The sequence below is a fragment of the Tyto alba genome, unplaced genomic scaffold (genome assembly GCF_018691265.1).
Source record: "Tyto alba isolate M040663 unplaced genomic scaffold, T.alba_DEE_v4.0 Super-Scaffold_2, whole genome shotgun sequence".
NCBI classification, from domain to species: Eukaryota; Metazoa; Chordata; class Aves; order Strigiformes; family Tytonidae; genus Tyto; species Tyto alba.
In genome coordinates this window covers 53,283,190-53,299,339 of record NW_024881282.1, presented here as the reverse complement: position 1 = coordinate 53,299,339, position 16,150 = coordinate 53,283,190, and the positions used below count along the sequence as shown (strand labels likewise).

At 44.8% G+C, this 16,150-nt stretch overlaps 1 protein-coding gene across 3 annotated transcripts in view; it reads left to right on the top strand.

Annotated features, from left to right (window-relative positions):
* Nucleotides 1-16,150, top strand: part of RASSF3 (Ras association domain family member 3) — an 88,601-nt gene that overhangs the window by 26,394 nt on the left and 46,057 nt on the right. The window contains exon 1 of one of the 3 annotated variants that reach the window (XM_032999913.2): nt 7,282-7,595. The exons of the other annotated variants lie outside the window; for them this stretch is intronic. Coding sequence (XP_032855804.2) covers nt 7,467-7,595 — 129 coding nt within the window. The 5' untranslated portion in view covers nt 7,282-7,466. Of the gene's footprint in view, nt 1-7,281; nt 7,596-16,150 lie in introns of those variants that run through there. 3 annotated transcript variants of the gene reach the window in all.

The following is a 16,150-nucleotide window of genomic DNA, read 5'->3' as shown; positions in this document are numbered from 1 at the left end:
TATAAAGTCTACCTTTTCGTATCTGTGACAAGAAAGTACCTGCTTAATAATGCAGTTTATAGTCAGCAGGAGAAGAAGAAAGGGAAATTACTAGCAAATGTGTCTGCTTTGGAGAGCACTTCTGCCTAACTGGGATCCAAATAACTTGAAAGAAAAATTCACACAAGTACAGCAGAGGATTGTTTTATGAGCTTTATCAAAATTCTTTCAAAGGCAATGGGAGTCTTTCCATTGGTCTTAGTGGGTTTTGGGGCAGGATAGGGTGTGGGAAGGTTGGTACTTTCCCCACATGACAAGGCCGGACTCCATGGCAGTGTCTTCAAACTGCAGAAATACTCCCTTGGTGAAGGCTGTACTTGTAGTCTTACACTGGCCAATCTTGTATCATCTTGCTAAGCTGGATCGGCAACACATCTTTTTGAAGTAAAAAGGGATATTTCTTGAATATTCCGTGAAACTGTCAAACTCTAACCAGAGGATGATGGTAATTCCAAAACTGTCAGGAAGGTACAGTTTTATCTTTATAGCTTTAGGTAGCAACCAAGATAAAATCCCCAGTCCTCCAAATGATGTGCATGTTTAAAATTATGAGTAACTCTGCTGATTTCAGTAAGACTGTGCATGCGAGTAGGTGGCCACATGTATGCAGCAGCATAACAAAGGAGACAAGTGCAATCTCCTCGTTCCATCCTGTTTCTATCGCTGTTCAAAATAACATAGGTCTTACTGCTCCGAGCACAATCCCTAGATGGGATAGGGGAGGTGAACTTGCTCTGAGTTCTGTTATCTTCTGACCAGTCCAAGTATGGTAGCTGAAGACCATGGTGCATGACCGCAAGTGTGTGAACATGTGAGTAAGAATCATAGAATCACAGAATGGTTTGAGTTGGAAGGGACCTGAAAGATCACCTAGTTCCAACCGCCCTGCCATGGGCAGGGACACCTTCCACCAGCCCAGGTTGCTCAAAGCTCCATCCAGCCTGGCCTTGAACCCTCCCAGGGAGGGGGCAGCCACAGCTGCTCTGGGCACCCTGTGCCAGTGCCTCACCACCCTCACAGGAAAGAATTTCTTCCTTATAGTTAATCCTAATCTGCCCTCTTTCGGTTCAGAATCATTACCCCTTGTCCTACCACCACGTTCCCAGATAAGGAGTCCCTTCCTATCTCTCCTGCAATCCCCCTTTAAGTACTGGAAGGCCGCTATAAGGTCTTCCCAGAGCCTTCTCTTCTCCAGGTTGAACAACCCCAACTCTCTCAGCCTGTCCTCAGAAGGGAGGTGCTCCAGCCCCCTGATCATCTTCATGGCCTCCTCTGGACCTGCTCGAGCAGGTCCATGTCCTTCTTATGCTCTGGGGGGGCCCCAGAGCTGGACACAGCGCTGCAGGTGGGGTCTCACGTGAGCAGAGGGGTAGAATCCCGTCCCTCGACCCGCTGGCCACACTTCTCTTGATGCAGCCCAGGACACGGTTGGCTTTCTGGGCTGCGAGCGCATGTTGCTGGCTCAGAGTCAGTTTTCCATCCACTAATACCCCCAAGTTCTCCCCAGGGCTGCTCTCAATCCACTCATCTCCCAGCCTGTGTTTGTGTTTGGGATTGCCCTGACGCATGTGCAGGACCTTGCACTTGGCCTTGTTGAACTTCATGAGATTTGCCTGGGCCCACCTCTCCAGCCTGTCCCCGTCCCTCTGGATGGCATCCCTTCCCTCAAGTCTGTTGACCGCACCACACAACTTGGTGTTGTCTGCAAATGTGCTGAGGGTGCATCAATCCCACTGTCCATGTCACCAAAGAAAGCAATTACATGGGTTATTTTTAGTTTCCAGGTATCCCTTTTGGTTTGAGGATTTGGGACAAAGAAGTTGCACTGAGGGGGCTAAAGGGTTGGGCAGAATTGATAGTTTTACGAATCAGAGAAGGATTCCTGACAATGCTGTCTAAAGGTGTATCTACCACAGCAAGTACATGTCCCCATGGCATTTCTTCACCAGGAGAGAGGCTGTTTGTTTTCAGTCTGCACTCATGTGCCTGTGTGGCTGGTATGACCTTGTTTGAATTAACAAGTTGCTGAGTATGAATCAAAGGGTAATTGTCATTGCTGCCAGTGGTACTAAACAGACCTGAGCTATTAATTCAAGACAAATGGGAGAAATGAGTAAACAGAAAGTTTACTGGTGTAAGGAAACTACAGACCTGAGTGGATGTTCTGAGTTGGTTGTATTTCAACTTTATTGCTCTGCTTTGATCATTTGAAATTACCTCTCTTTTCAGTTGGAATGTAGAATAAAGTAAGTCCACATGATTTCTGAAGTATTTATTCTGATTTTAAAGGGACAATGTTACAAACTGTCTTTCTTCCTCTGCAGCTTGTTTTTGGGTAGTCTTTGCTGTATAGCCATAATTTACATAATGAATATCATGGAATAATTCTGTTTCCCTGTAAAACATTACAAAGAAGCCAAATCCAATGTGCTATTAGGTAGGAACCCTTTTGGATTTCAGTCCTAAGCATATCTTAAAATTTAGCATGTCCCAAAGGGACTAATCATCGCTAAAGCTATGTTCATGGTCAAGACTTTACAGGATCAGGGCCAGAGCTTGGGAAGACATGTGAAGGCAGAAAATGGGAGGGAGAGGGAAACACGCAAGACTCCAGAAGTGACCAAAAGGGTTCCTGAAGTAGCCAGGGGCTGGAGGCATCTTAGAAATTCGTAACAATTGTAATTATAAACACTGGTACAGTCGTTAATGAAACTTCTGCAAAACACTGGTGAAAACGAGGGAATACTAATGCAGGTTTAGAGAGGGGTAAGGAAGTTTAGCCCCTGCACTGACCCTTTCCCTCCCACAGTCCATATCCTGCTTCCCATCACTGCTCCCACCCCACTGGAGGCCGCTGCCCACGGCTGCTGTGGGGCCACCACCGGTCCTGCTTGCTGGGGCATGTAAGCACCCTTGCAGGGTTTCACTCAGGGGGACTGAAGTCAGGGGAGGCAGGAAAGGAGGAATCTGTAGGCCCTTCTCTTGAGATCTCCACTTTACAAGTTTTATTTTAATAGAAATGTAGTCTTAGATGCTACAGGACTCTCCAGGCCAATGGTCTATCTTGCTTTTAGATTTTCTGCTCCTTTAACCCAGTGCCTTTTGATGTAGTCTGGCAAAAATCTGGAGAAAAGATCAAGGCTTGTATGCAGAACTGAGCATCTCCGTCCTGGGGCTCAAAGCAGCATTACTGGCTGAGTGAATGTTTAGTAGCTTTCCCGTCTTAATGAGTCCTCCCGGTTTCTATGTCAGAGGGCTGAGGGAATGTTTTAGAAACATGTAAACATCATGCAGTTGCTGATGGAGTTAATGTAAACTCTATAGGATGTTTTATCAGTTGTCCTTTCATTTAGTCTGGGAAGCAGAAGCATGGGGGGAACAAAAAGAGTTCTTAAATACCCAGAAGGTTGCTATAAAAAGCAGCAATGGACTGTTCTCCCTCTTTCTTTTGCTTAGAAGCAGATGGGCAAGGTTAAGGATTTAAAATGAGATGTTAAGAAAAACTTTCAAACTCAATAAATAGCTTAAACACTGGAAGGGATGACCTACAAGGGAGATGCCACACTACCGTACTGTGTTTCAAGAATGAGTTAGTTAAAGGTCTGTTAGGGATAGCGTAAAGTCCTTGGTTCTTCTTCAGAGTGGGGGATGAATTTACTGAACTACCCCTTGCAATCCTTTTATTAAGTATTTTGTAATACTTTGCTGTGGTATTGTGATCACTTCAATGAAGTGATATTTTAATACAAATAAACAAATGAAGCTGCGGGACCCTGTGAAGCAGTCCAGCTTTATGTAATTTGATGTCCAGTTCTAAGGGTTATTTTATTTTACTTATGGGAGTTAGTTGAAAGTCCTAATCCTTGCCAGATTCATGAAATTATTTACACCTTTAGGAAGTTCAGCTATGCTTGATGCTTCATTTCTCTGAACTGACTCTCCAAGACCACAAAGTGATTTAAATCTGAATTTTATCCTTGAATGTAACAGTGATTTTAAATATTGTTTTTCCCCCTACGCAACAAATAACAGTATATCACACAGGTTATCTTTGCTTGTGATTGCTTTTTATTAATATTTCATTCATGAGACTCTTGCTCTGGAACACAGAGTGCCCACTAATATTTTTGGTTGTTGTATCCGAGTCACCACTTTTAACTGGCTTGAATGGGCCTTAGTTTAAAAATATTCTGAAATTCTGTGTCATAGAGCTTTAATAAAAACCAAAAAAGTTTATTTTCCTTTTCTTCACAGGTGCTTCTGTAGCACTACTTGTTACTCAAAATTAATTGTTAATTTAAAAAAAAAAAAAAAGCATCTCCCCCTTCTTGCCAGTTGCCTGTGTGATCCTATGATAACTGATTGTTGTCCTAATTTCTCACTGGATTGAATTATTTATTGGAAGGACTGATTGAGATGTGCGTAGTGCTTGTCTATGTTTTAAATCTCTCTCCTAGGTCACATTCCTTGGCTTTTAACTTTATTATTTTTACCTAATGCTTCAATAATTCTCCTTAAGAACAAGTATGCTTTCAGAAAGCTTATTACTAACTGTATCTTGAGACATGGCTCTCTTTGTTTTCATTATGCAGTGTTATTCTTCTTTTTGGTTAACAATTTAAGAGGTCTGTCAGAGTGAACCAAAAATAATGCAAGGTTGGTAGTTTAGATGTTTCAGTGCAGCACCTAAGAGAGTCTTGGATGAATCTTACCTAGATAAGATCAAGAAGTGAATTTGAGAAGGTGGGAGACCACTTGTCAGGGGACAGAGACCTTAAAAATATGAACAGAGAGTAGCCTGGGAACAGTGCAATCCACAGGGGTACCAATTAATCTTTAAGTATCAGTCTTGCAAAATACTTTATAGGATTTGGATACATTATTTGCAAGCACCGAGCAAATCAAAATTGAAAGGCATCACACATCTGTTTGTACCTTTATGTGAATTGTTTGATTCAGTGTCATGTCTGAAAAAAATAAATTTAAAAAATCACTGTCAAATTAAAAATTAAAAATCAAAGAAAAAAAGACTGTCGAAATTAGTAGGCTTAAAACTCATATTGGAAGATACATCACAAAGAACTTAGAATTACTTTCTCCATTGTTCTTTGTTGCAGCAGGAGAAAACAATACTGTAAATCTTTCTGTGTTATCAATATAAGTGATGCTTCACAGACAAGATGAATGCCATGCCTTCCTGCCAGAGAACATATGAACTCGAGCCCAGGACTTGCAACTGATCTTCCACAGATGGACTCGAGCTCCCTTGCAGCAGCTTATTGTCTCAGTGATCCTCTTTGCCAGCTCGACGGTCCCCCCACGCACTATCAAGTTTGAGGCTGCGGCCAAGCAAACAAGCTGTACACACAGTGCCTTTTGTTGCTGGGGAGTCCATCAAGTGTGCCAGCAGATAACGTTTAAAAACACCTTTGTAGTTTGAAAACACAAATCCCATTTTGTAGCACACCGGAGTCACTTAAAATCCTTCACCTTAATCGTGATCGTGGTCAGGGGCGTTTTATTCAAAAGCTTTGTAAACTGAGGTTACTGGGTGTTGGACAGGTTCAGAGGCAAGCCCAGCAGATCTCTGGTGGGACTTCCTTTTGGCATGGCACTGGTCTTGGTGAGCCAGGTAACACAGAGCTCATTTGTCTAAAGCAAGGATTTTAATATGTTTTAGTTGCATTCAAGTAACTTGGCATTCGGCTTAAAGCTCTCCTGAATACCGCGGGGCTTTACAGTGCCAACAAGTAGGCTCAAGATCTGACACATTCGCATCTACACTGTTAGACTCAATTATTTGGTTTTAAAAGCTATGCAACCTTTTAATCTGCCAGGTGCCAAACTCCAGACAGAAATCTGGGAGAATCAGAGTTGATGGAAAAGTAAGGATTTGACACCTCCCAAACTGTTCAACACTGGTTTTAGTTCTCAGTGTGAGTTGTTTTGCTGCTGTTGAGGTGACTTTATCAATATGTATGGCATACTGGCACGGGAAGAGCACCTAACTGGCAGAAATAGACCCACTTGGGTAAGAACGGCCGCATGTAGCAGATGAGGAGTTTGTGAGGGGCCAGTGAGATGGGGATAGGGAAGAGGGAAAGGAGATGGCAGCTAATGGTGTCCCATGTCTCTGTGACTAAGTACTGAGACCACAGGAACTGATGTATGGCTTAGACTACGGCTTGGTAAACATGCAGCTTCAAATCTGTTTCATCTAAGACTGTGCTGTTGCTGAAAGGTGTAGCCTGCCCTCCTTCCTGATCTCCACAGCCCCATCTCCGGGGGTTTGCTTGGCGGTGAGTGGCTGATGTGACTCACTTCCCCCCGTGGGACCACTGCTGTGGCACGGGGGCACGGCAGGAATGCCGGGCTGAGGGTGTGCAGGAAAGGCAAGTTTGCTTTTTCGGGCAGCCACGTAGCCTTAGGAAGCCGTACCTTAAACCCCGTATCCTGTCTGTGACAGTGACCAGCCCTAGATAAATTAAGGGAAGACATGCGAAACCCTGAAGCAGGTAATTACGGAGTGACTTGGCCTTCAGGCGTTGTCTGTCATTTCCCCCATTAATGACGAGTTTGATGTACGCCCTGCGTCTTATCAGAACTTTTGTGCTTTTAAATATGTTTCTCAGTTGCAGCTTTGGATATTCTTGCTATCTGTACACATATCTAATCTCTGCTGAGTCTTCACAAGCCTTGCTCCTTGCCACATCCTGGGGCGATGAATTCCATTGACTTAATAGTCCGTGGGCCTGATCCTGCAAGGGCCAGCCACCCACAGCAGCGGAATTCAAGGTTGTTGCTCAGCGCGATTGGGTCTGCTACCCGTCGCAAAGCTTAAATTCAAAGATTGCTAGAAGAACGGTACAGGAAAGGCGATTGTTTTGCCATTGGTTATTTTTTTAATAACTTCGCTCTTACAGGCGTAGTGATTAGGCAGAAGTTTGGAAAGTTCCTTCTTTAGCAAGACCCCCCCGTCAACTGCCTCGTTGCTTGTAACTGATGGGGGGCCGGGGGGTGCTGAGGCATCAGCGCAAGGCCGGGAGGAGGGTCAGTAGCCCCAGCCCACGCCCGCCCTTTGATCTTTCGTCGCACCCGGCTGCCGGGATCGCCGCGCCGGCGGGGCCCCCCGCCCCGGGCCGGTGTTTGGGGGGGCGGGAAGCGGTGGGTCCCCCCGCCCCCTCACCTGCTGCCCGGGGCGGGCGGAACTCGGCGCGGTGCTGCCCGCGGAAACTTGTGCGGCAGGAAGGGAGCGGGGCCGGCAGAGCAGCGGCTCCTCCTCCTCCTCCCTCCTCCTCCTCCTCCTCCTCCTCCTGCGCCCCGGGCCCGGCGGCGCTGGGCGAGGAGCGGCAGCGGCGGGGCCCCATGTGGCGGCCGGGACGGCGCTCTCCGCCGCCCGGCCCCAGCAGCACCACCCGCCGCCGCCGATGACCTGGACCAGCAGCATGAGCAGCGGCTACAGCAGCCTGGAGGAGGAGGAGTCCGAGGAGTTCTTCTTCACCGCCCGCACCTCCTTCTTCAGGAGGCCGCCGGGCAAGACCCGGGCCGCCCCGCAAGTAAGTGCCGTGCGCCGGGCTGAGGGGCGGCCTCGCCCCGCCGAGCAGCCGCCGCCGGGCCGGGCCGGGCCGGGCCGGGCCGGGCCGCCTCCCCCCTCCGGCCTCGGCCTCCACGTGTCCCGCCGGCCCCTCAGGACCCGCGGGGGCCGCTTGGGCCCCGGGACAGGCCGGGGAGGAGGCGGTGAGGAAGGGCTTCCCCTCGCCGCGCTTCGAGCGGGGCTCCCGGGCGGGCCGAGGGTGCCTGTGGAGGGGCCCCCGCCCGCTCGGGAGCCGGCCTGAGGGAGCCAGGCGGCGAGCCTGACCCCCCGGAGTGGGGCGGGCCGGGGGGATGTGATCAAAAATCACATGTTTCTGTGGTGAGTAACCGCGCTATCAGCCCTGCTGTCGGCTCTGCTGGCAGCTTTCCGCCGGGGTACGGCAGGGTCTGCCTCTTCACTCCTCTCGGAGCTCATTTCGAGATGAATGACAGCCTCTTCAGCTGTTTTGTTGGCAGAGAAAGGCCCTCAGAAGTGTTTATGTGCCTCGGTTTAAGCATTCGAGCTCAGGATACCAACTGCGAGTGGGCTTTGAAGTGAAGAACTGATTTAAAACAAAGCAAAAACCCCAGACCAACCCCTTTTGCGGTCAGCATTGAAATTTCAGGGGAGGGCTGACAGGGCAGCAGGCAGGGTGAGAAGTGTTGGTGTGTTGAGGAAACCTCGCCATCACAAAAGCAGCCCCTCTCCTCTAGGAGCAAAACTTGCATCAGGGATGCAAAATGGGACAGTCCCTGTCAGATCCAGAGCAGTCATTAAACCATATAGGGTAAATGTCACATTTCTTTAGCTAAGCAGCCCAGCCCTTCTCTTTTTTTTTTTTTTTTTTTTTTTTCTCCTTCTTCCCAAAGTGCAGGACCTCATTCTAGAGGTGGTTTGTATCTTCGGAAGCTCTAAGGTAGCGAGCCTGCTTTGTTTGTGCTGTAACTTTTTCCCCTGCTCCCACTGATGTCTGTGGATTCTCTGTTCAGCACCTGTTTCTTTTTACAAACTTCTGGTGTTTTTCCCCCACTGGACTTTGGTGTTGATACTACTGCTGCTATGGAGACCTAGTTATAAATGTGCTTGTCAAAGCCTGGATACCTTGGGTGCCCTCTGGTTCACCTGTGGGGCTTGTCAAGACCCATAGCTCGTTGCCCACAGCCGTTCTTCTAGGCTATGTTGTGCTGCAGAAAGCCAACCTCGGTTTCTGTTTCTCCAAGGTTCTCTCTCCATCTGTTGTGCCCCATTTGTGATTTGCTTAAAACTTAAGCCCTCTAACTGCCCCTCAGGAAATTCCTGCTCCCGTTCAGGGAAGTGCACAAAGCTTTCTTGAGCTTTAACTTCCTTTGCAAAGTTTGGCAGGGAGTCTGGGCACACCCTCTCTCTGCACCTGAGCTCAAGCACTTTGTGCAAATAGGTTGGGGCCAGCTTTTTATCAGGTCATGGCTGTTTCCCCGGGGTTCTTCTCGCTGCACCCTTCCTCAGGGGTCGTCTTTTTCTCATCCGTCTTGAGTTTCAGCCTCTCACAAACCTGAGAGACTTTGTGGAAGTTGGCAAGTCCTGCTGAGTGTCCTTGAACTTCATCTGCTAACCTATTTGGCCAGCGTTGGCTGCCACCTGGCTGTTAAGGAGGAGGACCATGCCACGATAGTACCGTGCAAACAGATACCTGGCTGCTGTCGGGCTGTGTGTTGCTGCTGTGCTGTGAGATGTGAGAAGGCCCAGGTCTTGATTCAGATCCCAAAAATCATACGTGTGTCTGTACAAGGCTGTTATATGAGTTGTCCTACTAATTAATAGTTGTGTAAGTAGTAAATTGTGCAAACATGTAAATCACTGTATGTGATGTTAACATTTCCAAGCAAGGGGGGGATGGAAAAAAGCCTAAAATTTTATATTGTGCTGTAATAATGTTTCCCAAAAGAATACTGCAGTGAGGTGCTGCAGGGTGCATGTTTAAGTATGTATTGAGTAGCCTGTAACAAATTCATCTGTACTGCTGACTCTGCAACATCAGAAATGCCCAGCTAAATGTTTCTAGTCAAAGTTATTACCAGTTGCTCTGCGCTGCTGAGTTATAGAGGAAAGAAAAAAAAAAAAAATCAAATCCCCAAACAATGCTGAATGTAGATTTCAACGGTCATGTGGCCAGCAAGAGTGAGTTTCCCCTTCCAGCAATAACAATCATAATAAGCCTCTTTGTACGGATGAGGATGTTACTTTTAGTTTGTATTTGAGGTTTAGTCAAAAAATGCATACTATGTCCCCTTGAGCGAAGAGACGAGCTGTTAGTTATTGTTTCTGTGTCTTTCTCAACTATAGAGATATTAAGTTTTGCAGTGTGGGTTTTTCTTGTAGAAGACTTAAATGCTGGCAATTATTTTTATCCCTGTGTCTTAGCTCCCTCTGCCCCCTTTCTTGTGGAGAAGAAATGGGTTAGAGCATTTAGCTTGCAGCTGTGCCTACAGAAAAACTCCATAGTGGAGTTTGAATTTGTTTGGTATAGACTTCCAAAGAAAAGAAGGAGAAAAGGAAATTAAGTAGCTGAGTGAATTTTTGTCTTCCACTTAATGGGATGGGGATGGGTTTACGTACCTCAGTTTCAGCAGCTAGATGGGATTAATGGATTGGTATCAGTTGTGGTGTAAAAATCTCGTGAAGGTACCTTTGGGCTTTGCCTAAGACAGCTCATCTTCTGAAGGGTGGTTAAATGTTTGTCTCTTCCTCTTCTTCTACCACTTCTAAAAAATTGATGCATAAAAACTGTTACAGCATGTGACAGGCAGAATGGTGTTTTGGAACCAAGCAGTGGCCCCAAAGCAATTCCTTAAGCAAGAAATACTTTAAGCTGAGGGCAACCTGCATAAAATGCAGGCTGTTTGTTCATGAAAGTTTAGCTTTATTTAATGTTTCTTATCTTCTGTGGCTGTGGTAGAATGTAAGTATTGGAGACTAGATTAAGCTCAGCATGGCCCTGTTTCATGTTTGCAATGACTCATTTAATAAATGAAAAAGGAGGAACTGTAAATATTTTTGTCCTGCCAGTATGACTACTCATGTGAGGTGAAGTTATCCATGTGCATAGGCTTTTGCAAGATCAGACTCGTGCTTCTGTATGATCAAGCCTTTGGAAATTGTTCATTCCCTGTAGAGAAAATACCAAAATAAGTTGTCTTGCAAACTTTTGAAAGCTGACCCCTTTCTTTCCCTCTTTCCTCCCGCCCACCCCCATCCTTTCAGGAAAAGTGAAAACAGTCATGCCTGCTCCTGCAACCCCTACCATATGTTGGAGGGATGCGCATCTTCCCACGTATGTTTTCTGTGCTTCTCTTTCACATGTTTGTTCCCTGTATTCTCCCACTTTGAACAGGGTTGATGTAAATCCTGACAATACTTCTTCTTTCTCAGGTGGCTTGATGGACAGTGGATTTTCAAGTGTTGTGGTTGGTGTTTGTGTTAGTTCCAAGCCTTGCTAGGCTCACGTCTTCCGTGAGGGTCACTGCAAACACCTGGGGACATCCCTGCACTTGGTTTTGCCTGCTCTGTGTTTTGCCATCCCCTTCCACTGTAACTGTAAGGGTTAGAAACATGAGAGGAGGCTATGGGCAAGATATCTCTTTCAGCCCTTACATGTGAGGGATCTGAGAGAGAGGACACCTCTGTGCTTTGGGAAACACTGTTTCAGAAGCTGGCAGTGCTGTGAAGATCCTGGATGCCAGCTGTTAGAAGAGGGCAAATCCTGCAGCTTGTGTTCAGCATCTGAATTGTGAGTAGTTTGCATGCAAAATGTGAGAGAGCTCTGCTTGGTGTCTAATGCAAAATTGCTTGGAGATAGGAAGTTTGTCACTTGGATGCTGCTCTTTTCTTTAAAGAAAAAAGCAACCATGTATTTATGTTGTTGTTCACCATTTCATATAGGGCTTTGTAAAAGTGCTTGCAAGAAAAATGCAATTGTTCCTGCTGGCACTTTCCAGAAATGTATGCTTTCCTCCTGAACCTGAGAACGTGCTTGTTGCCTCACTGTCAGCACCAGTCCTTCCCTCTCTGAAGTCTGATTTCTCTCTCTCTCTTCCCCTTACTGGTCTTGGTCTTCGTGGCTTCCAGACCCGCCGTCTTGGTTCCTTCTCCTGCACCCGGTGCCCCCTGCCATGACATTGTTTTTGTGGCTGTCTTTTCTCTGTGTCAGTGGAATTTGCAGGTGTGGTAATAGGGGTGGGAAAGGAAATTAATAAAAAAGCTGGAAATGGAAAACGGATATAAAAGAGCAGAGGAGGTATGAAGGGAAGAGGCAAAAGGCAGAGGGTGAAAGTCTCATCCCAAACTAGTCCTGGCAAGGTAACCAGCCATCTCTCATTCCGCTGTCGGAAGAGGAGGTTTGCAGGGGAAGGTGTAGCAACTATTTTATTAAAATAGGTCAGCTGGTGCAAGTGTGAAAAAGTAGACAAACTCGGGGTGCAGAAGCCCTTTTTTAGGTCTGTTCCACACAAATTTGCACAGTGGGTCAAGGCATTTAATTGAGAGGAAGAGAGACAGAAAAAGCATTTTATTTGGGAAGAAAACCGTTTCTCAAAGTAAAATACAATTTGTAACTGCTCAAGTCTAGTTAGGATGGCTTTGTGTTACCAGTGTCCGTTATTAATAAGTTTCATGTTGTTTGGCCATTACAACTCTTCCTGGGTTTCCTTTCAGTAACATTCCCTAGGGAAAATGGCTCTCCTGACTACCAGAACAAATGAGGTTTCTAATTATAGGCTTGCTTTGGAGCCAAAAAGTTTAGGTTTGTGTTTGACGTGTAGTCATGAAACTTATTTTTAAAAAAACAACTAAAAATATCCAGTAATGCTTCATTCTTTTTTTTTTTTTTTTTTTTTTTTTTTTAAATCCATTTGGCAGTCAGTGAATATTATGGAATAAACATTGTCACAACTAAAATACTTGAAAGTTAAGAGTTGAAGGAATGAGCAGGGTAGAGATTGTATCTATTTTAAGCCCAGGGCACTGTCAGAGTAAACTAGCAGTTCTTATTTTCTGTTTCCGCCTTGCTCATTTCTCAGAGCAGTTGATGTGGTGGTGTGTGTACATCAGTGGCTTGGAGGAGCGTGGTGGCTGTTTTGGTGTGAACTCTGAGTCCCCTTCTGGTGTCTGACAGCTTCTGGAGTTGAGATTTATGCTTTGTTCAGAGGATGCTGATTGCTGTGCAGTGGTTTGTCATTGCAGTTGGTTTTTAGAATCATCCGTTTAAATTTTGAGGACTTAACTATATGAATTGGTAACTACTATCACACAAAAATTTAAGAAACAGAGTTAGGAGAGATGAATTAACCTACTGTCCCAAGAAGAGTTTGAGTCAGTAAAACATCTAACGAATGCTGTTACATTCAGCAATTTGAAGTGTCATGAGTGCAGCAGCGGTGGCAGGTAGTATTCAGACTAGGTGACTAACTCTTACCGTTCCACTTTTTTCTGTAGTCTGTTGTAGTAATACTATATTAGGTGCATCTCAGGCAGTTGCTTCTCCGTTAGCATAAACTTTTGGAGCACCAGCAATGTGTTACTAGCTATGTTGTTGACATGTGTTTGAATATCACCAGATAAACACTGGATTTTTTTAATTTTTCCTTTTATTCGGAGAAAAGACTTAGTTTTACCTGTTTGAGTGTTGGAGTACAGTAGATGGCTTCTCACTGGTAAGATCAGGAGTACCTAGTGTGTATGGGTGTTTTGTAATTTAAGTGATATTATTGAGTTGGGATAATCCTGTGGCTTTATCTGTGTGCAGGGGCAGAAGGGCAGAACTGCTGGAACTTTGGACTTTCACTCAAGTCAGAAAGTACCGGGGCACCTACAGCCTTATGGTCAAAATGTTTAGACAGGCTTTTTTAGACACATGTGAATAGACATTCAGACACAAAGAGTTTTGTTTTAACTGAAGAGTCTGGTGAGCTCAGGATCATCTGCATACACTAAAGAGATTTAAAAAAAAAAACATAAACAGTTACTTAAGGAAGGACAGAATCTGATACCCTGTTTTCATGATCTCTTATTTCAACTGTAGACCTTGCTTGCTAACATTTAGCCACTGCAAGAGTGAAGTTATTAAGAAAAACTGAAGTAAAAATTGATACTGAAGCTTGTCCCTTCTGTAACCGGCCAGTGGCACCAGTGTTGGATTAACAGTTGCAAATAAACAGAGGATTTTTAGATGAAGCAGTAGATCTGTAATGCAACTTTTGCCCGTGACAGTATACTTGTGAGCCAAGCAATGTAAGCGTTGGGAAGAGATAAGTTGGAGTGACAGGTCTGTATTGTTCAGCTCTCCTCACGGACAGGCAGCTATGGCCCTGGCGACTTCTGCAGGCAGCACGACAGGCCGGGCTGTTCAATACGTACTGCACTTTCCCTCCAGGTAGGAATAGTAGGGGTTTTATGTATGTATGCATATATACACTCACATTTAAAAAAGTATACATTTTTTTATATGTATAGATAAAATAACACACAGAGATTTGTACCTTTTGAGACCAACGTTCAAGAAAGGTCTTAAAACCAGCTTCAGTGTGCGGTCCTCCATGGACTGTAGGTGAATATTTGTTCCACCGTGGATGTTCCTGTCCTTATCTTGACCCACAAGCTTTTTGTTTTATTTTCTCTCCCCCATCCCCCTTAGTAGAGGGAGTGATAGAGCAGCTTTGGTGTGCCCATGACGTCCAGCCAGGGTCAACCCACCACAGTGTCACAGGCTTTAGGGTCATGCAGTGCTTGCCTGACTACAACATTGTCAAGCTCTTTTTTATGTGTTTAGGTGTCTGTAACAAAACCTGCATGTTTGTGTAGGCAGGTATGAATTGACTTGGGAGGAGTAATTGCTGCTTCTGTTTTTTTGGCGCACTTGCTCTTTTGCAGGGTTGATGAAATACTACAGACAGCTTTGAGGAGAGTGCTTCCTATGCAGACATGTATTTGGTTATGCTAAGTAGCCACATGTGATTTATGTAGCAGTTAAGATTACTTTCTAGTTACTCATCTGTGTGTGTGCTGGATAGGAATTTGTGTTCCGGTATATGGAGGAATCTGTGCTGAAAATAATAGTAAAAGCAGCAGTGGTTCATCTGCCTCAGAGGAAACACCAAGTGTTAGTGTTGGGTGTGCAGGAGTACTTGGTGTGCTGATTGTCAGCTTCTCCATCTTGCTCTTTACCCACTAAGTAATTGTGAAAAATGCTGTTTGCAAGTGTGATTCTTTTAGAAATTATAAACAGTGATACATTAGGAGCAAATTACAAAGGCAGTTATCAGTAATCTTCTATGGTTATCCTTCTTGTCCGTAATTAGGACTGCTTGTCTTGTGTTCTGTCTCCTAATTGATCTGAGATGTGATCAAGTGCATGAGTGCACAGTCTAACCATGCTGTACTCTTCCTCATAGTGCACAGTCCTCGTATCTTGTGTTTGCAGTACCCAATCAATATGGTGTTTCTAAAGCCTGATTAGTAAAAATAAAAACTGAAGATCAAGTTCTGCTCTGATTGAAGATGAAAGTTTGCTAAGTAATTAAGGACTTAATCTTATTTCCACTGAAGCAGGGATCCCATGAAGAAAAGTTTGGGATAGATCAGATTTGTTAATACTGCAATGGTAGCTTAATGTCTTAACTGATGGCTTATAACCTCTATTGTAGAGGACTTCCTCTCAGTGACTTCTTATACATAGTTCTGCTTAGAATCATGCTAGCCTGTAAACTTGGGAGTGTTTAGTTCAGATATTTTATTTACAACATTACTTTTCTTTTACTGGGTTGCTCTCTTCTGAAGAATTCTGCTTCTCAGGAACAAAACTGCTTGTTTTGTTTGGTTCAGAAGCAGCTTGATTTGGTGTGTTCACTTATAGGTACATAAGCTAAGATTATGGAAATCTCTTTGTTCAAGGCTACTCATTTCATTGCAAAATATCTTCATGGTTCATCTGAGAAGCATCTGGTAAAGCTGTATAAACTCTAGCAACTGCACTAGGGATTTCAGCATGACCCGTAATGCTTATGTGTACAGAAACTGGCATATTCTTTGGCACTGCTTAAAAGATGAAGAATATGGTGGTTGTGTGTTGCATAACGGGAGAATTGACCTGCATTGTTTGTCCTAATGTCTGAAATGAGTAAGTTCAAGGTTCAATGCTGTTGTGAGATCAGCATAATAATCAGTGCAATTTTTTCCCCAATTGATGTAATTTGAACTACTGTATTGTGATTTTTTTTATTATGTTATTGTTGTGTGCAAAGATTACGTAGTATAGGCATAGACAGGCATCTTGTATTACCCTTTACGAAGTACCTTTATGAAGTAAAGGGTAAAAAAAAATTGGGTTTGCATCTGTTGTCAGCTTGCTAGTAGTAGAAAAGGTGACATGTGGCAAGTGACCTAGGCTGTGCCTAAAGTGCACAGCAGGTGCGTGCTGTAGCTAGATGCAGTAGCTGATCCCCCAACTGTCCAGACTGGTGACTTAGACTGGTCAGCCCCTTTTTTTGTGAATGTGTGTTTAACTTG